The sequence below is a fragment of the Heterocephalus glaber genome, unplaced genomic scaffold (genome assembly GCF_053883595.1).
Source record: "Heterocephalus glaber isolate CG9 unplaced genomic scaffold, H.glaber_assembly_v1.0 deba00000546, whole genome shotgun sequence".
Lineage (NCBI taxonomy): Eukaryota > Metazoa > Chordata > Mammalia > Rodentia > Bathyergidae > Heterocephalus > Heterocephalus glaber.
The window spans coordinates 35,194,388-35,219,622 of NW_028258147.1; the positions used below are offsets into that span (position 1 = coordinate 35,194,388).

The following is a 25,235-nucleotide window of genomic DNA, read 5'->3' on the forward strand; positions in this document are numbered from 1 at the left end:
CTCAGCTGCAGAAGTGAACAACAGATAGAGGGCCTCTCTCAGGGTCCTTAATGAAAACTGAGGCCCACTGGAAAAGTGAAGAGAATCTCTGCAATAAAGGCACAGCAGACCACCGTGCTTGGTAAGTTGGAGGGATCATCACCTCCCACTGGAACCTGGAGTATCTTCAGCGGAAAGGCAGCTGAAACCTGCAGTAGAAACTTGCAGAGTTCAACCCTGCAGGAGTACAGGGAGATCAACTTGGGACTTGTAGCCAGAAACCTGCCTGAATCTCATGAGTCTATGACTGGCTTGCTGAGACTCATTGACTTATATTTGCACACTGCTGCCCACGATGTCTATTGTGACAGCAGAGACATACCCTGAAGGAGGTCCTTCATTTTTATCTTTTATTTGCTATTTTCAAAATTACCACTATTTTTTTTCTCTTATTTTTATTTTTTCTACTCTTTTCAAATTTTTATTTTCCTCTTTTTTCTTTCTTTTCTCTTTTCCTTCTTTCTCTCTCTCCCTCACTCCCTTGCTGTCCCACATTGTTCTTCATCTCCCTTTGTGTTCCTGTTCTGGCCCTACTTCATATTTCTTCTTTATTTTTCTTTTCTTCTTTTTATCCTTCTCTTGCCTGTGTCCTCTGGCCTCACTGCTAACCTTCCCCTATCCTTCTACCTACCTATCCCTCCCTCCCTAACTCCCTCTAACTCCCCATCATGAAGAGTTATATTGCTATATTGAAGAGTTTATTCACTACAAACATATGTTGGGTTGGTCCACGATTTTGATTTAATTCACAGTTAAAGGTGAGAGACTAATAACTACAACAAATTGTCATTTTCTAAGAGGTACTTGATGCTATGGTGTTGCTGATTGTATCACTTGGGCTAAGGTGCTGTAATTGATCTAATCAGTTGTCTTTCCTGGTATAATGAAAATGAGACAGCCTCAGAGCCATTAGAGACTCAAAACCTAAAGACCAACTATATCTGGAAGACACCACTGAGAAGAAATCATTCCATAAGGGTTCTAAATACAAGAAGCAAAGATACTTACAATAAGCAACTTCAAAGTATCAACCCAAGAATTAAACCAAGGACAGTACCAAAAACAAAAATGAGAAGACATTTAAGCAAGGCACAAACTCAGACTTCGACCCCAAAAAAGGCAAATTGTGGGGAAAACAAGGTGGAAAAGTCTGATAATCAACCACCTGGACACCCTGAACTGATAGCACAGGAAATAACAAAACAGATGAATGAGGCTCTAGAAAAATTCAAAGCAGACATAATCTCCCATATAACTACAGATATGGTGAGCAAAGGGAAAGACATGATCAGAGGCTCTAGAACAAAAACAGATAAAAACAAAAATAGATGAGCTCAGATACATGTTGGAAGCCATGAATGCCCTGCATAAGAAAGAAATGGAAACCATGATCGCCCAACATAAGAAAGAAATGGATTCCATGAAACAGATTCAAACAGATATCCAGGGGATTAAAAATTCCACAGAAGTATGTACAGCAGATTAAGGAAATGTGAAGATGGAATATCAGATCTAGAAGACAGGATTGTGGTTAAGGACCATGAAAACAGAGATTTCTTAAAAATAGTGAGGAACCATGAGAAATCAATCCAGCAGCTGCTAGATGATGCAAAGAAGAATAACAAGACTGATAGGAGTCCACAAAACAGGAGACAGTACAATTGACATTAAAAAAACCATTCACAAAATAGTAGAAAACTTCCAAGACAGAGGTAGAGAACAGGACATACAGATAAGTGAGGCATATAGAACTACAACTACCATGATAGAAAAAAAAAATCTATGCCTAGACATGTAATAGTCAAGATCCCAGAAACCCAACAGAAGAGCAAAATCCTACAGGCAGTTAGAGAAGAGAAACAAATCACCTACAAAGGAAGGCCCATAAGAATCATGGCAGACTTCTCAACAGAAACCCTTAAGTCAAGGAGAGCCTGAAGTGAAGTATTTCAAGCCCTAAAAGAAAATAAGTTCCAACTTAGACTGTTGTATCCTGCAAAATTATCTTTCAAAATCGATGGGGAAATTAGGTACTTCCACGCCAAAGAACACCTGAGAAATTTCATGAACACCAAGCCAGTACTCCAAACAATTCTAAACAATATCCTAGAAAAAGACAATGAAGGTCACAACTCCATGAGGCCCAACAGAGGGTAACAGAAGGTAAAAGGATGGAAAACAGTTGTCCATGTCACAGGAACCCAGAAAAAAGCAGAGGTAACAATCTTATTTGCAGACAAAGTAGATTTCAAACCAAAACTAATTAAGAGAGACAAAGATGGTCACTACATTCTTATGAAGGGAACAATCCGAGAGGAAGAGATGACAATCATAAATATATATGCACCAAATACAAATGTCCCTAACTATACAAAACAAATATTTTTATGTATTTATTTATTTATTTCAAAACAAATATTAATGGACATGAAAAACCAAATAAGCATTAATGCAATTGTAGTGGACCTCAATACATCACTATCACAAATAGACAGATCATCTAGACAAAACATTAACTATGAAATTCTAGAACTGAACCAAACTACTGAACAAATGGACTTAATAGATGTTTAGAGTGATACACCTCACAAAATCAAAACACACATTCTTTTTGGCTGCACACAGGTCATTCTCCAAAATAGACCACAAGCTAGCTCATAGGACATGTCTAAGTAAATGTAAAAGAATTGTATGTTATTAGACCTGTATATTATCAGACCACAGTGCAATAAAATTGAAGATCAATAATATAAGAAACCACAAAACACCCACAAACACATGGAAATTGAATAACATCCTCCTGAACAACCAATGGGTCACAGAGAAATGTAAAGAACAAATTAGACAGTTTCCACAAGTAAATGATAATTCCAGTATAACATACAGGAATCTATGGGACACAATGAAAGCAGTTCTACATGGGAAATTCATAGCAGTGAATGCCCATATTAGGAAGACAGATAAAACTCAGATAAATAACCTAATGCAGAACCTCAAGCTCCTAGAAAAAGAAGAGCATAACAAACCCAAAGCTCATACAAGAGAGGAAATTATAAAGATCAGAGCAAAAATCAATGCAATGTAGACTAAGAGAATGATACAAAAAAATCAATGAATCAAAGAGTTGTTTTTTCAAAAGAATAAATAAAATTGATAAACCTTTAGCCAACCTTATCAAAAAAACAAAGAAAAGGCTCAAATCCATGCAATTAAGAACGAAAAAGGTGAAGTCACAACAGACTCAGCAGAAATCCATCAATACCTACTTCGAGAACCTATACTCTAGTAAAATGGAAAACACAGAAGACATGGAAATATTCCTAGATATATACAAAATGCAAAAGTTAAATAAAGAAGATATAGAAATTCTAAACACCCCAATTACAATGAGTGAAAGTGAAAATGTAATAAAAAATTTACCAACAAAGAAAAGCCCAGGTCCTGATGGCTTCAATGCTGAATTCTACAAGACATTTAAAGAAGAACTTTTGCCATTACTCTTTAAACTCATCAAGGAAATTGAAAGGGAAGCAAGACTTCCAAATTCATTCCTGGAAGTAAGTGTTACTTTGATTACAAAACCAGGGAAAGACCCAACCCAAAAAGAGAACTAGAGGCCAAAGTCTCTAATGAACATACATGCAAAAATCCACAACAAGATACTGGTAAACAGAATACAGAGGGTCATCATGAAGATCATACATCCTGACCAAGTAGGATTTATCCCAGGGATGCAAGGATGGTTCAACATACGTAAATCAATAAATGTAATACACTATATTAACAGAGTCAAGGACAAAAACCATATGATTATCTCAATAGATGCAGAAAAGGCATTCGACAAAATCCAACACCCATTCATGATAAAAATGCTACATGAAATTGTAATAGAAGGTCTTTATCTCAACCTACTTTAGACTATCTAGGAAAAAGCAATAGCCAATATCATACTAAATGGTCAGAAACTGAAAACTTTCATGCTAAAATCAGGAATAAAACAAGGATGCCCAGTATCACCACTCCTGTTCAATACAGTTCTGGAAATATTAGCCACAGCACTTAGAAAAGAGAAAAAAAGGGCAGAGAGGGTGAGCCCCTCCCAGCACCCGGAAGGAAGCTCCCCCGCCTCCATCCCAGGCTCCTAGGGCAGTGAAGCTCAGCCGGTCCCAGCACCTGGAAGGAAGCTCCCTGCCTCCATCCCAGGCTCCTAGGGCAGTGAAGCTCAGCCTGTCCCAGCACCCAGAAGGAAGCTCCCCGCCTCCATCCCAGGCTCCTAGGGCAGAGAGGGTGAGCCAGTCCCAGCACCCGGAAGGAAGCTCCCCCACCACCATCCCAGGCTCCTAGGGCAGTGAAGCTCAGCCAGTCCCAGCACCTGGAAGGAAGCTCCCCCACTGCCATCCCAGGCTAATAGGGCAGAGAAGCTGAGCTGGTCCCAGCACCCGGAAGGAAGCTCCCCTGCTGCCATCCCAAGCTCCTAGGGCAGAGAAGGTGAGCCACGTGGGTGCCAGAAGCAACCCCCCCCCCGGAAATGAGAAGACACAATAAGCCTCAAAAACAGACTTCTGGATCACCTACAGCAACCCCAAGGGGAAACGAGATGGAACACTCTGATACTCAACCACCTGGACTCTCTGAACTGGCAACAAAAGAGGATCTGGGAAAAATGAAATCAGAAATAATTACTCAGATAACAGCAAAGATTTTGCTCATGGTGCAAGACATGATTAATAAATCTAGAGAGGACACAGATAAAAAAATAGAGGATCTGAGGAACTTGAAGGAATCCCAACATAGGAAACAAATGGAATCCATAAAACAGATACAAACAGATTTCCAAGAGATTAAAAACTCCATTGAAAGTCTGCACAGCCAAATGAACCAATGTGAGGATAGAATTTCACATATAGAAGATAAGATTGCAATTAGTGAGGAGGAAAAGAAAAATTGCTTTAAAATTGTAAGGGAACATGAGAAATCAATCCAGCAGCTGCTAGACGATGCAAAGAAGAATAACATAAGACTGACTGGAGTCAATGAAGAAACAGGAGAGAGTCCAGATGACATAAAAAAAACTGTTCACAGAAGTGAGGTCAGAAAACTTTCCAAGCAGGGGAAAAGAACTTGACATAAAGATAAATGAGGCATATAGGACTCCAGCTAGCCTTGATCAAAACAAACCTACACATAGGCATATAATAGTTAGGATTCCAGAAATCCAACAGAAGAATAAAATTCTACAAGCAGTGAGAAAAAAGAAACAAATCACATACAAAGGAAAGCCCATCAGAATCACAGCAGACTGACTTCTCAATGCAAACCCTCAAGGCAAGAAGAGCTTGGAGTGATGTATTCCAAGCCCTAAAGGAAAACAGCCTCCAACCCAGATTGATGTATCCTGCAAAACTATCTTTCAAAATTGATGGAGAAATAAGATACTTTCATGATAAAGAGCACCTCAGGAACTTCATGAATATCAAACCGGCACTCCAAAAAATTTTAGACAATACCCTAGGAAAAGACAATGAGGATCACAACCCCAGGAAACCCAGCAGAATGAATCCATTGGGCGTGACAAATTAAACACAAAGGGGGAGAATCCAACAAAAAGAAAAGGTCATGACAAGGCTTTTAAAACTTTTAACTTCATCTCCCTAATGAGTGTATAATTCAGTCTTGCTATTGTACTGATTAGTATTTTTCTGATTCTAGAGTTGCACACCTTTCCTTGTGCTATACTGGCTATTTATCATTTTCTTATGTCTACTTTTTAATTGGGTTGTCTACTAATGAGCTCTCTAAGAATTCTTTATATATTCTGGTCATAGGTTATATGCATTGTAAATATGGTCTGTTTAAGGACTTTTTATTTTAATGATGTCATTTAAAGTTCTAAATTTTGATGGAATCTCATTTATCAACTTTTTTCTTTTATACATCATGTCTTTTGTATACTAGGTAGCTCTTGCCTACCCTGAATTCATAAACATTTTCCCTTATAATTTCTTCTTAAAGTTTTATATTTTTAGGTTTTCATATTTAGGTTCATAGATCCCTTCAAGTTATTTTCCTGTATGGAAATAAAGCATTGAGGTTAATTTTTTATATACAGATACCAGGTGTTCTAGTGCCATTTGCTGAAAACACTATCTCTTCCTCAACTCTTGAATTGAGTTTATATTCTATAAAATGCTAATGTTAAATAATCTTTCAAAACTCAGTGGACCATATATGTGTGGTTCTCTTTCTAGATTCTCTGTTTTATTCAAATGATCTACATGTCTTTCCTTACACCAAGAGTGCCTTGATTACTGTAGCTTTAGAAGAAATCTTAAAATTAGGTACTAAACGTCTTCCAGCACTGTTTTTGTTTTTGTTTTTGTTTCTGTTTTTGGCTTTTCTGGGTCCTTTGTACTCCTACATAACTTAAATTTCAATATCCAGTTCTTCATTTATAGCAAGTATACACAGAACTGAATTTTTATATATACTTTGTGTTTTTTAATCCTGCTAAATTCAAGTACAAGTTCTAGAGGCTCCTAGAGATTTCTTAGTATTTTCTCCGTAGATGATCATTTCATCTACATATAAAGATTTTGCTTCTGCCATGCCAATCCTATCCTAGTTGTGTCATTTTATTGCCAGACTATTTTGGTGGGGACTAGGTTTCAAAGTTTAATGGACAGATAAAGAGTAAGCATATCTGCCCTTGTTCCCCACCTTAAGGAGAAAGCATTGTATCTTCTCCATTCATACAAGGCGTTCTCGCTGGAAGTATGGAGTACATGACTTTAATCTGTTGAGAAGTTTCTGTTCTACTTCTAGTCTCCTGGTAGCTTTTACCATGAACAGCTGTAGAATTTGGTCCAATACTTTTTCTCCAACTAGTGACAGGATCATATGGCTTTTTCCTTTCCTCTGTTCAAATGATGACTTTTGGGGGTGGATCTTCCAATGCTGAACCAACACTGCCATCCCTATAACAAAACCACTTTCTACATACTGCCAGATCTGACTTCTAATAGTTTGTTTTGTTAAACACATTTCTATCTATGTTCATACTTTTTTCTTCTATTACCTTTATCCAATTTTAGGATTAGCACAATGTTGAGTTCCTAAAATGAGGGGAGAAGTGTTCCTTCTTTTTTCTGCTTTAATTGTTTGATATAATTGATCAGTTAAAATGTTTATGAGCCTGCTGTTGTCATATAGGTAGGTTTTCAAGCTAGGAATATACTTTCTTTAATAGGTGCTATGCAAATTTTATATTTCCTCCAGAGTTAGTTTCATTAATTTGTCTTCTAAGTTACTTTTTAGAAGTTGTCAAATTTATTTCAAAAAAGGTTTTTGTAATATGCTTTCTATATCCTTTTAAATTCTGTAAAATCTGTGGTAATGTCTCCTAGATCTTAATATTGTAATTTAAAAAATGTATAACTGATATTGTGTAACAGGAAGAAAAGATCTAAAATAGCAGGGGAATTGCAAGGGGTAGGGGAAGGGAAAAAGGGGAAAGGAAAAAATATGAGAAGAGGAAAAAAATGGAAACAAGGTCTTTGCAAATAGGGAAGGGTGGAGGGGGTGGAGGGAGGGCAAGGGAAGGGAAAAAAGAAAAAAAAGAACCAAGAGACTCATGTAATGGTACAAGGTCCCAACGATGAATGTAACTGTATTGTATACCTAAAATGTACCAATAAAGTTAATGGGGGGGGGGAAGCAACAAAACAAAAAGAAAAGAGAAAAAAAAGGAATAAAGACAGGAAAGGAAGAAGTTAAACTGTCATTATTTGCTGATATGATACTCTACATAGAAGACCCCAAACACTCTGCCAAAAGACTTCTAGACTTAATTGACAGATTCAGTAGAGTAGCTGGATATAAGGTCAACACTCAAAAAACAATAGCCTTCTTGTACACAAATAACAGACTCACTGAGAGAGAAATTAGGGAAACAATTCCTTTTACAATGCATCCAAAAAAGTGAAATATCTAGGAATCCATCTAACAAAGGAAACAAAAGACCTCTACACTAAAAACTTCAACACTCTGAAAAAAAGAGATCAAAGAGGATATAAGAAACTGGAAAAACATACCTTGTTCCTGGGTAGAAGAACCAATATAGTGAAAACGGCCATACTTCCCAAACCACTATATAAATTTAATGCAATGCTGATTGAAATTCCAACCATATATCTCACAGAACTGGAGAAAACAATCCAAAACTTTATTTGGAACCAGAAGAGACCTAGAATAGCAAAAGCATTTCTAGGCAACAGAAACATGACAAGGGGGTATCACAATCCCCAACTTGAAACTATACTACAAAGCTACTGTGATAAAAACAGCATGTTACTGGCAATGAAACAGACCCAAGGATCAGTGGAATAGATTAGAAGATGCAGAAACAACTTCAGACATACTCCGCTACCTCATCTTTGACAAAGGAGCCAACCACCCTCATTGGAGGAAAGATAGCCTATTTAATATATGGTGTTGGAAAAACTGGATTTCAACCTGCCAAAGATTAATCTAGACCCATATCTATCACCATTCACTAAACTAATATCAAAGTGGATTAAAGATCTAAATATTAAAACAAAAACACTAAAATTGCTGGAAGATAAGTTAAGTAGAAGTCTTAAAGACACTGGCATAGGAAAAGACTTTATGAACAAAACTGTGCACAGGAACACAAAGAATCAACAAGTGGCATCTCATCTTATTAAAAAGCTTCTGCACTGCAAGAGAAACCACCAACAGAGCTAACAGACAACCTACAATGTGGGAAAAAAATTTTAGCAACTGTACCTGAGACAAAGGACTACTATCTAGAATATATAAAGAAGTGAAAAAAATCAGACCCCCCCCAAATTCAAAGACCCAATTCAAAAATGGACATCTGAAATGAACAGACATTTCTCAAACAAAGAAGTAAAAGCAGCAAATAAACATATGAAAAAATGTTCAACATCACTGGTCATTCAAGAGATGCAGATGAAAACAACACTGAGATTCCACCTCACTGCAGAAAGAATGGCTGCTATCAAGAAATCAACCAATAACAAATGCTGGCAGGAGTGTGGGGAGAAAGGAACCCTTCTCCCTTGTTGGTGGGAGTGTAGACTGGCACAACCACTGTGGAAATCAGTATGGAGCTAGCTCAAAGAACTAGGGCTAGAGGTCCCATTTTGACCCAGCTATTGCCCTGCTGGGTATCTTCCCAAAAGAATTAAAAGAATCATACCACAGCGACATATGTGCACCCATGTTTATAGCAGCACAGTTTGTAATAGCTAAAGCTTGGAAACAGCCCAAGTGCCCATCAACTGGAAACTGCATAAAGAAGATGTGTTTTTTTTTATAAAATGGAGCCATAAAACTCAGCCATAAAGAATGAGAAACTAGAGACATTTATAGCTAAATAGATGCATATTGAGGCCACACTTTTAAGTGAAATAAATTGGACACACACATGTAAATACGGAATAGTTTCTCTAGTGTGAGAAATTGAAAGTGTAAATAAGGATTAAAATGATTAAAATAAATAATTGATAATTTGAAATTGAAAAGGTCCAAAGGGTAGGGGAAATGGGAGGGGAAAGCAAAGGAAAGAAGGAAAAGCAAAAATTATGAGAAAAAAAAATGGAAACAAAGACTATGTAAATAGGGAAGGGTGCACAGGTAATGAGGAAAAAATAACAACCAAGATACATCATGTACAGGTATAAGCACCCAGTGATAAATGTAAATGTACTGTATACCTAAAATGTACCAATAAAAGATTTAAGGAAAAAAAAAACTACACTCATGTTAAGGGCTACAAAGTATGAATAATTATTCATAGGTGGAAAAACTCAATTTTAAATTAATTGTTACTAATATAATCTACAAACCAAATGTAACCCAATGAAGAAAATAAGTACTTTTGAAAGAAAAAAAGAGAAGAAACTGTTTTACATATTCAAATGAAGGGACAGGGGTCTAAACATAGTACATTTATGAAAATTAAATTTATCTGAATTAAAGACTTTCAATTTTAACAATTATTCTTAATATGACAGATGTACCATGAATGTCTCTGCCAGAAGTTTACTATAGAAAAATGGTGTAAACAAGCTATCAGTATTGGGCTGGTTAAGTAGAGAATGTGTCATCCACACAATAAACTTTCATGGCATTAGGAATGATGACAGGTTTCTGAATATATTTTTAAATGAAAAATAATCACTATACATTGTTAAGTGAAAACAGCAAGTTACAAATAGTATACCTACAAGATATGATTCAAATTTTTAAAAATATATAGAAAAAGATCTATGGAAGCAAATATGAAAATGATAATGTGGTTTTCTCTGGGCGATAGGACAAAGAATGATTTTTCAGCTTATAACTTTTTGATGCTGTGGGAATTTTCCATTATAAAACTACATTATTTTATAGTCATAAGGACTCATTTAAACATTTGTGTGGGAATTTATAGATATCAATACAATAAAATTGAAAGGAAATGGGTAAAGATAGCTTCTGGGAGAAAAGGAAATCAATAGCACAACACTTTCAAGAGGGTTTCTACGTTACAGGCTCTTCCATTTGTCCATCTGCTGTTAATATACAGGGGCCTCCTGCAAGTAGGCCCTGCAGAAGTCCCGTGTGTTTCAACTTCCTAGCTTCCTGTCTCCTTTTCTTATCATCTTATTGTTAATATCAAGTGAACACGACAGTGAAGAATTATCAATTCATGTCACTGCACTCTATTGTGGTCCTACACTCCATATGAAAGCCATGTTTTAATGTGGTATTTGCATCACTAAAATGACTGATAATTCAGTAAGTACATCTCTTGATATGGACCATACTAAAATCTGCCTCACTGATTTCATACAGGAGTTTTATTAAAGAAAATAAAAGCATAGTGATGTTAACTATTTCCAATGTATTTAGTTTTAATCCTTTTAAGAAAAACTTTAATTTGTCTAGCTCTGATTTTATATTTAAATAATATGTTTATATGACTACTAACTAACATAAATGCCTACTGAATAAGACTATTTGACATAAAAATGATGTAATAAAAATAATAAATTATAATTCTGAAATATTTACTATATGGCAGGAATTCTCAAATCATTTTGTGTAGTAAGCCAATGATCCCTCAAAGAAGACTATGAGGTAGGCATTGTAATTAGCCCTTATTTCACCCGTGGGAAAAGGAAGGCTTAGAGAGCTACAAAGTCCCTTGCCTAAAGTCATTTGGCTAAAAAGCAACATATACTATAAACCCAGATAACCTGGCTTCAGAAAAATTATTTTTTACAGATTTAAAAAAATCTAAGCTTTTTTTTGGTACTGGGGATTGAACTTGGAGCCTTGTGCTTGAGAGGCAGGTGGCGGGTACCACTGAGCTAAATCCCGAGCCCTTCTAAGCTTTTAATATTAGATAGTTTCAGATTTATGGAAGTTGCAGGAAAGAAATAGTGTGGAGCTCAGGTATACCTCTTAGTTTTCCCTCTTATTAAAGTCTTACATTATATGATACCTGTGTCAGAACTAACCCCCCCATTTGTATGTTGATAATTAACTAATCATACTTTACTTGAATCTCACTAGATTTTTCCTAATGTGCTTCTTTTGTTCCAAGATTCTATGTACAGCCTTCTCTGGGTTGTGACAGGTTTTCGAACTTTCCATGTTTTTCATGAAGACTAGACAGGTATCTTATACAATGTTCTGAAATTTGGTTTTGTGTGATGTATTTGCATGGTTAGACTGGGTTTAGCATGTTGGGAGGAAGACCACTGAGGCAAAGTGCCATTCTCAAAAAAAACACCTCACACCTAGGTCCAGACTATGATTACGGGTCAGCACGGACCATGCTGCTCTCAAGGACCTGGGGCGGGAACGGTGTGGCCATCTCCCCACTGTAAGGTTTCCCCCTCCCCTGCACAGGCACTGTCCATACCACATGCTATGGAAGACAGTCACCAACCAAAGCCTACAGTCAAGGAGTGGAGGGCGGCAGGGAGTTGAGCCCCGCCTACTTCACAGGAAGTGGGTATCTGTTAAATTATTTGGAACTGTTCTGGGCACTTATTTTTAATCCATTACTCTCTAGATACCGCAGTCTTACTTACAATTTTGGTATATTATTCATCTGCAATAGTTTAAAAACACAACTCTCAATTAATTTCTTGCTTTTCAAAGGTCCAAAAATGTATTAGAACTAAATGGGATAACAAATAAAACCATTTCAAAATATTTTCTACTGAGCACTGTGGAATTTGTCACTAATTGACTCACTAGAAACCAGTTTTTCTTAGATGCAGTCAGTAAAGAACTTACCAGAAATATTCGCTCAAGTTGATCCTGAATGTCTTTCATTCCTGGAAAAGCAGCAACACCTTGGATCATCTCGACAAAGATGCACCCGACTCCCCTGAAGAGAGAAGAATCATTACAGAACCTTCAAGATATTCTGTTTAGAAAATTAAATCTGAGATTATACTATCCCCATGACAGAGAAGGAGCAATGAATGAACAAACTCTTAAAGGAGCAAGGAGACCTACGTGACGTACTTAGGCCACAGCTCTCATTCCCAGTCTATTGCCCTAAAAGAATACTAACCAGATGCAGCCAAACTGGCTCAAAAAACAGTGGAAATCAATAAGATAGGATATTTGGTGGCTTTTCTTATAGGACAATCTGAGAAAATCCTTGATCCAACACACAGAAGGCTCCATGGTATCTTGTACTATCCTGTTTCAACTATATTACACAAATGCATAATGTATTGCAGCCTACAGCTGTCCTGTGGTTCTCAACTTAATTTTCATCAATATCATCCGAGGAACTTTGAGAAATCACAAATGCTCCAACCACAAACCCCAGAGATTCTCCACATGCACTGACGTTGAGCTGCTGGTTAGCTACTCTGGGGACTGCAGAGCCAGTCTGATTCAGGGCTACATGTTAACCTGCAGACTTGGCTTAAATTGCTTCTCTATCTACCACTCCCTGTTTCTTCACCTACTTTCTCTTAATATCTAAATCCAACTCAACCTCTATCATCCTGTCTCAATGTCATCCCTTCCAGGAAGGTTTCGATGAGCCTCACAGAAAGCAGGAGAGCTCTGTCTATACACTTCCAGTTAAGCCTTCACTGTGTCCGCCCTCCTCTCCTACCTTAATCTACTGTGCCCACAGTTCCTGTCGACCAGGACAGTCCGCAGTATCAGAGAACCTGATTCTCAGACTACAGCACCCTATACCTCACCCAACATAAGTCACTACCCATACTATGGGCAGAAATGCAATTAGATACTTCTGCTTGGATTCAGAAGAACCGATCATTTGGAGAAGGATAATAAGAAATTAGCAAATGTAGATGGGATAAGTCACATTAGTGGCTGAGAACTTGCATGAACAGTCACATGTTTCTATAGGGAGTCTCTAAGCTGGCCTGGTTTCTGCCTTCTGAAGGCCTGGATGTTTTGAAAGCCTAGTGGGTATTTTCCCCTTTTCCTGAGATCTCTCTACTTCCTAGCAATTCTCCAAATTGTTTTAATGGTTGTAATTTGAAAGGGTTTATGTTTCCTGCAACTATCCTAATAAAATCATCAATATATCAGGACATTTGTTCAACTGCAGCACTCATATTCAATTTAGGGCAGGCAAACCCTTGTTTTTAACCTACATCAGACCCCTATATGGTAAATGACAAGTGGCCTACTTCTGTATACCTGCTCCAGCTGTTATTAAAGTTATATATAAACAATATTTTGAATTAAACCAATACATCTGCAGAACACCTTTCCTATTATACTACATAATTTCTATTTCAACACAAATGTCAAAATGACTAAACTTAAACAATTTCTACTTTATATCATAAATATAAGGAATAAAGAATTAGTGTTAAACTGCTCTAGACAGATGGATTTTAACACATGGCTTCAGTTTAGATTTGACAAACAACAGGTATGGCGAGAATTATTTTATTGGTATAATAAAATACAACAACATGTTTATAAATACTGGCATTTTAGATGACTGGATTAAGTCTATTTAAAATTCTAGTGTGGTGGTTTTCCAGATTTTTTTCTGCCAGGAATTCTTTTCTAAGACTACTGATCTACATTTCTATTGTTTTCTTATTTGTTCCATGAAATATCTTGGATCTTTCATACCCACAGCGTCATTGCTTTTTTCACACTCAGAATACACTCTCTATTTTCTACCTTTTGGCATCCATCTTTCGCACTACTAGCTGTGACTTGGAGTGGGAGGACCTCAGAAGAACCATGGCCCCGCGTGTGCACACAGCTAAGCTGGCTGGGAGGTAACCACTACACTATCAGAACTGCATACAGAGTTTCCTTTACTTGGTACTTCTTCTTAGTTAACAGTATCTCCAAAATATGGTACTCAGAATGATTAAAAGATAAATCTATGCTGCCATTTTATGCAGCTGGAATGTAACAGTATGGTTCTTCATAGGCTTTTCTCTGCTTGGCTGGCTGAGGGAGTTGTACTATTATTTCTAATGGATGTTTCCTATGATATCATCATGTGGATTTTTAGAAACGTATTTTAATTTTAATTTTTATTAGTACATATTTGCAGTACCTAATGATAACATTCACATGGTACACACACATAACACATTTTAATTCTTTTTACATCTCCATTCCCTCCCTCTATCCCTCCTCTTGATATCATCTTTCTCAAAGATGCTTGGGGTATACTAATAAAGCTGGGATAACTATATGCAAAGAACACACAATTATTAAAATGCACAAGAAAATGAAAAAGTAGAATTATGAAACCTATCACCAAATTAATATAGCAGAATTCTTTTATTACTGCCTTATTGTCAACCAGCAACGAAAGCCCTTTAAATTAATTTGAATGAACCATTGCCTGCTTTCCTTTGTCGCACTTTCTATCTTCAATTAGCTCTGTGCTCCTTCTCTCCGGATAGATTAAGCCAACTGCACTAAGTGCTTCACTGAGAATGAATTCAGCCACATAAACACGATACTTATGATAGATTACTGCCTCAGGATACAATGAAAATATTGTATCAGGAAATGTATAATTTGGAGAATTTGAGTCATTATGTGATGATCACAAGCTTGGCTTAGAACTGGTCACAGGTAAAGAGGCCACAGAATGAATGCAGTATGGTCAAGTTCTCAGGATTAGTCGATTGCTATTGTAATATACAAAACACCCACTTATCACCAAACACCTTTCATTTTTTGGACTCAAAATATCCAAATTCAACTTATGTCACAGATATATGAACAATTTTATTACAATTCAAAATGAAATTTTTAGCAGTAAAGCAGAGACAAGTGTTCCTCCAGGCCTAGAGTTATATAATTTGGGAATTTTTATTATGAAAAAGAATGCAAGATTAGAAGTGAATAAGACAATCAAATGAAATCACAGGTTTTTAAGAGCTAATAAATATAGTACTCTAAAATTCAGACGAACAGTGAAGATTTTATTAATAACTGCCTGGCATACCTAATGCTTTTCTTTCTGCAATTGTAGTTGTATAGTCTTTGTTATGCTTGGAACCTGGAAGGCCCCTCAAAGACTCACATGCTGAAGACTTGGTCCCACTGCAGCCATGTTCAACAGCTGGGCCTTTGGAAAGGGACTGGATCACAGGGCTCTACCCTGATAAGTAGATTAATCCATTGATGCATTTATAATTTGATGGATTTATAATTTATAATTTGTAATTTATAATTTATAATTTGGATGGCTTAAGATGTGTTCTGTATATGTATCAACTCATCATGATGAATGAAATCATTATGTACTGCAAACATGAATTAATACAAAATAAAAGGTTAAGCAATCATTTGACGGCACCATGGGGAAGTGGTGGGATGAGGAGGCGGGGTCTAGCTGAAGGAGTGGGTCCTAGAGGCTTGCCCTTGGGTGGTGGATATCTTATACCCAGGTCCTGTCCTCTCAGGATACTCTCTTTCTCTGCTTCCTGGCTACAATGAGGTAAGCAGTTTTCTTCTGTCATCTCATTCCATTATGATGTTTCTGCTTCGCCACAGACCTAAAAGCAACGGTGCCAGCTGATTATGGACTGAAACCTCTAAAACCATGAGCCAAAATAACTGCTTAAAGTTGATTTTTTTTCAGATATTTTGTAACAGGGGATGAAAAACTAACATAGTCTTCAATGAGTTCATAACAGTATTACAATATCTTTTCTTTACTATTTTGGTGTTGGGGATCAAACCTAGGGGCTTGTCCATGCTAAGCATCTGCTCTTCCACTGGGCTACACCCTCAGCCTGAGAATATTCTTTTCTATGGAGAAAATATAAAGATAACTTAGACTTTCCTCTGGCATGATAATGACATTGGTTTTTGTTGTGTTCCTAATAATTTAGAACTTTTTTCAGCTCTGCTTCTCATTATAGGTAAGGTCATACAAACTTTTACGGGTATCAATTTTGGGAAAACATCAACCTACCTTCACATAAGTATATATGCTATAAACACATAATTATAAAACAGTCTGTTCTACAGTCCCACAATAAGATGCTATAGGATCATGAGAGGATACAGCTAGCTCAGTGTGGAGAGTGTGGCAGGAGCATGTGGGAAAAGGAAATAACATATTAAAATAGAAAGCCAGAGAGATTAGGTGGGGCTAGGCTCTAAAGACATAACTCAATCCCTTCCAAGGGCAGGCCTCACTGACCCAAGAACCTACCACAGGATCCCTCCTCTGAAAGGGCCTAGCCCCTCCTAATACCACTGTCCTGGGGACCAAGCTTCCAAACAGAACCACTGAGGGGGCAGTCTTTAACCCTCTCCAAGCCACAGCAAGGGCAGTGAAGGCCCCACGTCCTATTTGGCTGACCTTGTTTTCAAATTCATATTGTACCTCCACAACCTCCATGAGATTTTCTCTGCTCTAGTCATGCAACTGTGTCCCTTTCTAAAACAGGCCACACTCTTTCTTTCTCACTTTTCCCATTTCAGGGTCTCTGTATGAGGTGTTCCTCCCTCTGCATAGAGTAAATAATTGCTACTTGTCATGCAGGGGCAGCTCAAAAGTCTCCACTTAAAAATATCTTAAATATGTAAGGCAGGTTCTTCCTTATCACCCAGCCATGCTTTACTCTTGTTACCCTATTTTTTCCCTTTATAACATTTAAAAATATTAAAATGTCTTTTTGTGGGGAGTATGCCTTCTCTAAATGAAAAATGTATAAATTCAGAAACAAAGTGGTTTCACCGTCTTGTCTCCAGGACACAACAGAATATAAAGGCTCAAAAATGTTTGCTGAGTGAATGAATCAAAAGAAATGCAAACCTTTCCCCTGACTACCCAGTGTGAACTGAGTTTCGCAACTTGCTTCCAAAGAATATAACATGGAGGAGGGTGCCAGAAGTGGACACAACTTTACAATGGAGAAAACTGGCAAACCCTGCCTGAGCCATAACATCAATCAGTGGTGAGTCACACTCATAGCACGTACCCTTGGTACAATGTGAAGAGATTATCGTTTCACCTCTGCTACTTCTCCTCAAAATATTACCAAACCCAAATTGAAGGACACTAAAAAATACCTACGCAGTAGTCTTCAAAACTGTCAAGGTCATCAAAAACAAGGAAAGTCTGCAAAACTATCCTAACCAAGAGGAGGCTAAGGACACATGACAGGTGAATGTAATGTGATTACTGAGGCAGGAGATTGGGGTCTGACAAAACTGGCTGGGGAAGTGGACCGGACCTGCTAATTATAAAATCTCAGGTGCAGAACTGTTCCCAAAGTCCTGTACGTAGACTTCTTGTGAGAATTTGAGCAGGTTTTCAATAGGTTGACCTAAACCCGATCCCAGCCTGAGAAGGGGGAAATACAATAAGACAGTCGACACTGAGTTTTTTGCTACTGTGTTCCCGCCCTGTTGCCTGCTCTCATCCCATAGACTGTACTTACTTTCCTACTTTTACTTGGCCCAAACTCTCTCTGCTGAGCCTGTTTCTTTTCCTGCCTTTAATAAATGTAAAACCTTACTACCGTTTGCACTTGTCTTGACCAATTCTTTTTTCAGAACAGAAGAAACCCAGAAACCCCCTCTAAAAGGAGACTTCCAACACCCTGAAACTACGTAACAATCCTAAAACGGAAAAAGTTAAGAAAAAACTAGCAAAACCAAAATAAAGCTATTTAGAGGCCAAACATGATGGTGTAATCCTAGCTACGGAGAGACGAAGACAGGACAACAGCTTGGATCCAAAAGTTCAGGGTCAGCCTGGGCATCGTACTTCAAAAGTGAAAAATAAAATAAAACACAGCTACTTAGTTAACAGTACTAGACCAGGTCAGTTTCCTACTGTGACAGTGGTACCATAGTAACGTATGACGCTAACTATGGCGGAACTTGGGTGAGAAGTATTTCTAATATCTTTGCGACATTTCCATAAATATAACATGTTTCTAAAATTAAAAGATTATTTTAAAAAAGACACAATTAAGAACAGCATTATCTTGGGCAGAGATATATAAAAATAATCACTATAGGTAGAAAAGCTAATGTATTTCTAATTTTCTTCTATGAATGGAAACAAATAACGACAAAAATCCCCTGTACACTTTGATGTTTTTTTTTCCTTGGAAGCAACATGAACCGTCTAGAACACAGGCTCAGGAAGTAAAATGTCAGTTGGGGTTAAACTGAAAGAACGTAGGCACTAAATTAATTAAAGATTTATTAAGTTTGACATGAAGGTATTTGAAAACTGATATATGTACTCTATGGCAAAGAAATTCAAGATGAAACTAAAACTATTATATTTGGGATAATGGAGGGGATTGTAGTATGTGGAATGCAGAGAAAAGGTAGAATTCACAGGGGAGAAAAATGGACTCTGTTCCTCATTAGAGCAAGAAACAGGCAAGTTCAATACTACTGGGAAGTCATTCTGATCACTCAGACTGGGTTATTATTCCCTCTCTGCTCCCCACTGTACATCTAAACTCTGATTTACTTCCTTGCAAATGTACTGTCCACCAATATCCTTCTCAGAAAGAGGATTTGGTCTTTGACTTTTAAAGATACAGTCCAAATGAATGAAAGGAGTTACAGAAATATGGCAACATTGCCAGACTTGAATGAAACAGGGGTAAGTCACTAAAGTCACCAGCTAATATACAGTCTAAAATAACTACATATCAAAGTCCTGCTGAGATTTTATGATGCAAGATAACTTTTATCTTTCTACTATAAAAGGGATTAATTTTACCCATCAGCATGCATACTCAAAAGAATATCTGCTTTGGGTGTGTAATATACTCAGTCAACTGTCTCATGAACACTTAACCCAACAAATGATTATCCCACATGAAGAAGTTCAGCTGACAATAAAGTATTTTTAGTCTTAGTGAAAACATATAAAAATTGTTTTTCGCTGATTCTCAGGCCAAACATTTCGTTCAATCCCAGTATACAATGCAGAAAGACTTCAGTATTTCAAAATATGGTGCAATTAAAATCTCAAAAAAGTCACAACATATTTTAGTGTCTAATTTGATCCATTTATTAGGAAAGGTTTAAGATTACTTAGGGAAGAGAGTTTTAAGCAAAGATGACAGTTTCTCAAGTGGCAGTGTTGATCTGCGAAGTCCCGGAGAGATTACGAGGCAGCGGAGTCTGTGTGTTCCTCCACATGCAGAGGGGGCAGCAACCCACCCCACTGCCCCTGTCCCAGCAGGGGAGGCCTGGCCCTTCTCATACAGACTTCCCTAGCTCAGGTTGTAAGGGGCCTCTGCTCAAGTTCAGAGAATGATTTAACCACTGTGATCCATCTGCATTGTCAAAACACTGAGAAAGAGGGCTGTAGATAAAGACACTGTCAAGCTGCTCAACAGAAGGCGCACAGATGATCAGAGCCATAACTCGGTGCAAGTTAATTCTTTTGCCTTTTCCTCTTCAACATTATGCTGGCACCAGTAATATCCTTAATGCCTATGTGTCCATCCCAAACCAGCATTTGATGCAGTGCTTCTCCTGCTTAATGTGTGTGCAAGTCACACAGAGGTCTTGTTAGAATCTGTCTTCTGAGCCACTAGGTGAGGTTTTATGTTTTCAACAGATTTCTAAGTGACACTAAAGCTGTTATTCTCAAAACTGCATATTGGAGAGCAAGAATCTAAAGGAATGTAGATAATTCTGTTTTGAAAGGAGTTATATAATTCAGATTAATTCTCAACATGTGTATTCAGCCTCTAGCCAAAGAAACAGTAGATCAACAAAGTAAATTAGATTAAATGTGAAACACAACCTAAATTTAACACAGAGATAAAATACTAACTCAGAAACCTTTTATGTTAATTAACCTAGTAGGTAATTTTATTTAGCTATGGTTCACTGAAATACACCACTATGCAATGAAAGCTAGAGCTATTTGATGCATGAAGGTAGTCATATATTTATCTCACTTTAATGGACCAAAGAGTTTTGTTCCCTAGGAGATCAGCTTCTAAAAGAACAAAATTAAAAACATTTTTTGCCTATAACCTGTAAGAAAATTTATTATGTATAATGAACATGATCTTTTCATTTTGGCACTCACAGTATTTGAAAAGTGAAAGATTAAAAAATTACACTGCACCATGCCCTTGGTGACTGCTGAAGGAACTGAATTGATTAAACTGTCACTCATCATTTACTGTGGTTAGGGATTCATTAGGCACCGACGGGCACAATGTATCTTAGTCAAATACTTCTGTGGAATACTTAGTTCTAAAGGTATGAAAACAAAACCCTAGACTATGAATAAAAGCCCCTTTTAGAAAACACCTGATTCAAGATCATAAGCTTTTGATAAAAGAAAAACTTTGAGATTTATATTTCAAACTATTTAACAAAATTATTTCTCTAACAAGGTATACTTATAAATTAAGCATATCCAAATAAACGGTCTACTATCTAGAATATATAAAGAACTTAAAAAATGAGACCCTCCCCCAAATTTAAAGACCCAATCCAAAGATGGGCATCTGAAATGAAGAGACATTTCTCAGATGAAGAAGTAGAAGCAGCAAATAAACATATGAAAAAATGTTCAACATCACTGCTCATTCGAGAGATGCAGATGAAAACAACACAGATTCCACCTCACCCCAGAAAGAATGGCTGCTATCAAGAAATCAACCAATAACAAATGCTGGCGGGGCTGTGGGAAGAAAGGAACCCTTCTCCATTGTTGGTAGGAGTGTAGACTGGTGCAACCACTGTGGAAATCAGTGTGGAAATTCCTTAAAAAACTAGGATTAGAAGTCCCATTTGACCCAGCTATTCCCCTGCTGGGTATCTTCCCCCCAAAATTAAAAGCATCATACCACAGCCATATATCCACACCCATGTTTGTAGTTGAACAGTTTGTAATAGCTAAATCTTGGAAACAGCACAAATGCCCATCAACTGGAGACTGGATAAAGAAGTTTTTTTTTTTCCAAAATAGAGTACTACTCAGTCATAAAGAAAAATAAACTAGAGACATTTATAGCTAAATGGATGCACCTTGAGGGCATATCTTAAGTGAAATAGGACACACACGTGTAAACACTGAATTGTTTCTCTGATGTGAGAAACTGAAAGTGCAAATGAGGAAAACGTATAATAGATAATGTGAAATAGGAAGAAAAGGTTCAAAGGGGAAAGGGAACTAGAGAAGAGAGGAGAAGTGGAGGAAGGAAAGGAGGGAAAGCAAAATGAGAAAAGAAGGAAAAAATGGAAACAAAGCTTTTGTAAACAGGGAGGGGTGGAGGGGTGGAGGGGTAGAAGGGAGGGAAGGGGAAAGGAGAAAAAACAAGAACCAAGATACATCATGTACAGTTACAAGTCCCCAGTGATAAATGTGATCATAATGTATAGCTAAAATGTACCAACAAACTTAATGGATAAAAAAATTAAAGTTTTGAAAACTGAAAATAATTAAACAAACATAAAGAAGGAAGCAAACATGGATCAGAAGAGTGGAGTCCCAGGGAGACCTGCTGCTGACCCAGGCTGAGGCTGCAGCCAGGAGCTTGGGGCCACATCCGCAGTTAGGGTGAAAAGGGTCAGGAAGCCCAACCACCTAAGAGTGCTGGGGGCATCAATGTTCCTGAAGTCCCAACGATGATTTATTTCACTCATACACTTTACACAGTAGACGTGTGTGTTGTGTTATTAGTATTTTTAAATCAAATTAAAAAAGGAGTACTTTCGCTTTCTGGCCCCATTATCTGAGCTGGAAACCTAGGAATCTCTTGAAACCCTTGCTTTTCCCTTGCAATGTACATTCAGTCAAGTCGGTCATATTTCAAGTATTCCTAAATACTCCTAATCTCTAGCCACTTTTCTCCTTCTTTCTTTTTTCTCTACCTCCTTCCCAAACCATTCCTTCCATCTCTATCCATAAATATCAGCTATTTTACCTCTTAGTGATTCCTTTGTTCATCGTGTGAACTCTGGCCTTCAACCCCACACTGTGAACTTGGCTTAAAAGAATGACTTTCTTGGCAAAGCTGCAGCGTCTCCTCTGCCCCCACCCCCTAAAATATACACAAAGGACCAACGGTTCACCTTGACCTCAGACTCCCTCACTGCGTACCTGTGTTGTGGCTCATCACACTGTCTTTCCCTCTGTCCCTGAAGGTATGAATGGGCCTTTCTTGTCCTTGTAGGGCCCTGTCAGTGCTTGGTACAAAAGTCTATGAAGTATGCACATGGGACAGCAGCAGAGAAAAACATTTCATTGAGGACTAATATATCATATGAAATTAAACACTAAAAAATCGATTCATTAACTTCACCAAAGTATCTCAGCCCTGGCTTAATTTGTAAGACACTCAGAAGGAACTCCAGCAGTCTCCATGGAAACCTCTGGTTCAGCAGTACAATTTACTTGAATGCTAAAATTTAAGAGACAGAACGACTTCACAGAATGCTTAAAACAAAGTTTTGATTTTTTTCTATAAAAGGAAACAGTATTATATGGCTAAATTTCAGTCCTAGGACCAGTACCTGTGTCTCCTGACTCCTAGGTCAGTGACCCCTTCACTATGCCCTGCTGACAACTCAATTAGAACAGTGTGTCTTTATTAGGTCAGCCTGGTCAGATTAAGGAAAAGAAGAAATTAAGATGCCAACTTTGTTTTCTCTCCATGTGATGCAAATGCCAGCAGGAATAAAGATAAAAGTGAAATCAAGTCTTCAAAATTGGAAGCTTGAGCAGAAAACACAATAAAACTATCCTAGAAAACTGAAGTTTACCACCACTGCTAGTACCTGAAAATAAGCTGGTTGGTGATGTTTTAAAATGTTTGCAAATTCAAAACAGAAAAGTATGCATAATGAAGACTCTAGAGAAAAGCATCATAAATAACCCATGTTTTATAGATAACTGCAAATATTCAAATGAGTAACATCAAGAAACCAGTCACTATTAATTAGAAAATGTAAGGAAACAATGCCCTTTCCGAGGACTGTTGTAAGGATAGAAAATGCAAAATACTGCATCAAACGTCAAAATTTTTGTACTATGGAACAATGAAGGAAGAGAGGACACATCACTTAAAACACTACCAGTAACAGCACTTCTCCAAGAAATAAATGTAAACCAGGAACACAAGAAAAACATATTATTAAACTGTGGACATCTTTAATTTGTTTATATGACTGCTAATGCAGAATAAGGAAGTCACACATTAAGGCTTCTTTGTGCAAATGTATTAATCCTTATGCAATATGCAGGAAATCAGGAAAAAACTGTTCATGGGTAATTATCGTAAGGATCAAAGAAAATGACACGTTCAAGGCATCATTTTCGAGAAAACATATCTGGCATATCATGACAAGCAATCACTGCTAAAAATTTTCCACATTAAATATTCTCCTAAAAGGAAATAATTTCAATTTCGGGTATGGATATATTTACTTCCAGTTATCAAATGGCATAGCTGCACTTTGATGGACTACGGTTATGAATGTTGAAATGGGTACTTTTTAGATATATGATAGAATGGCTAATATTGGACAGTAAAAATGACAACTATCTACTCTCTCAGAGAGTATATTGAAAATCTGAAAGCAAAAACCTTTCCATTGTAAATCCTCTTGGTCCACTCTTTGGAGAAAGCTCTGAGCTGTTTAGAATATTGCCAAAGACTTGCCCTAGAATGTTATCTGTGTGAAGTGGACACTGACACGGACTGCAAGTGAACAAGGGCCCCCATATTTGTGCCCAAGATTAGTGCAAGCAGGTACTGTTTGAGGGCAGGGATCAGCTTATTCTCATTCTTGAATGTTCATTCATTTATTGTTGCATGAGTGCATGGATGAATGAAGATACTGTATAACGGAATCTTTGTGAGAAGGGCACTGCCTGAGATTCTAGAGGTCTTTATTGTGTTGCTTTGTCTTTGTTCTTGCTTTTCGCCCCTCTGTATCACCACTAACCAGCTAGTGTGCAAAACAGATGGAAACACCTCAGATGTGGGGGGAGGGGGGGTGTAAAAAGGCCATAAAGTAACAATAGAAGAAAACTGTAAATTGATTTCACAAAGTTACTAAAATTCTGAAAGAGTTTCTAAGTTAAACATGTTAGGATTAAATACGACAAATAGATGAAAATCTACATGGTTGCTATAATAAAGTTTTAATCTGTTGAGTTTCCATTAGGTTATGAATATATTCAGATTTCTAAAGCAAATATGGTAAAGCCTAGCAATAAAGGAAGAACCATTTGTGTTATCAGACAGAGTGATACAAGTCTTGTCTAAATCTATAGAAAATCCATGAGATAAAATCTTACTAAAAAAATCTACTCTCTCACATGGAAATACACAGAAATATGAAAAGTCACAACAAAAGATGAACTATCCACATATGAACAAGAAAAACATACAGCTACTCAGACTCAGTTACACATTTTTACTAAGTGCCTGACACATACTAGGCCTAAGTTTAGTGTATTTTTTTTAGTTTAGTGTATTTTTAAAAGGAATTTATCAACCTGTTTATCAGCCACTGATAGCTTATTTTCTTTTTCAGTTACTTATCAATGTTTTTCCTAATGACACAGTTTTACCAATAGATTTCTAAGGATACTACATTTGAAGAGGAAATTTTTTTTAAAGCCCCAAAAATATCTGAGCTTATTAATTATA

General features: G+C 37.2%; 1 protein-coding gene across 6 annotated transcripts in view; it reads right to left on the reverse strand.

Annotated features, from left to right (window-relative positions):
* Cdk14 (cyclin dependent kinase 14) overlaps nucleotides 1-25,235 on the reverse strand; it is a 617,491-nt gene that overhangs the window by 243,029 nt on the left and 349,227 nt on the right. For all 6 annotated transcript variants that reach the window (XM_021242623.2, XM_087204731.1, XM_087204728.1 and 3 more), the window contains one exon: nucleotides 12,376-12,469. In XM_021242623.2, the coding sequence (XP_021098282.1) occupies nucleotides 12,376-12,469 (94 nt within the window). The remainder of the gene's footprint in view (nucleotides 1-12,375; nucleotides 12,470-25,235) is intronic.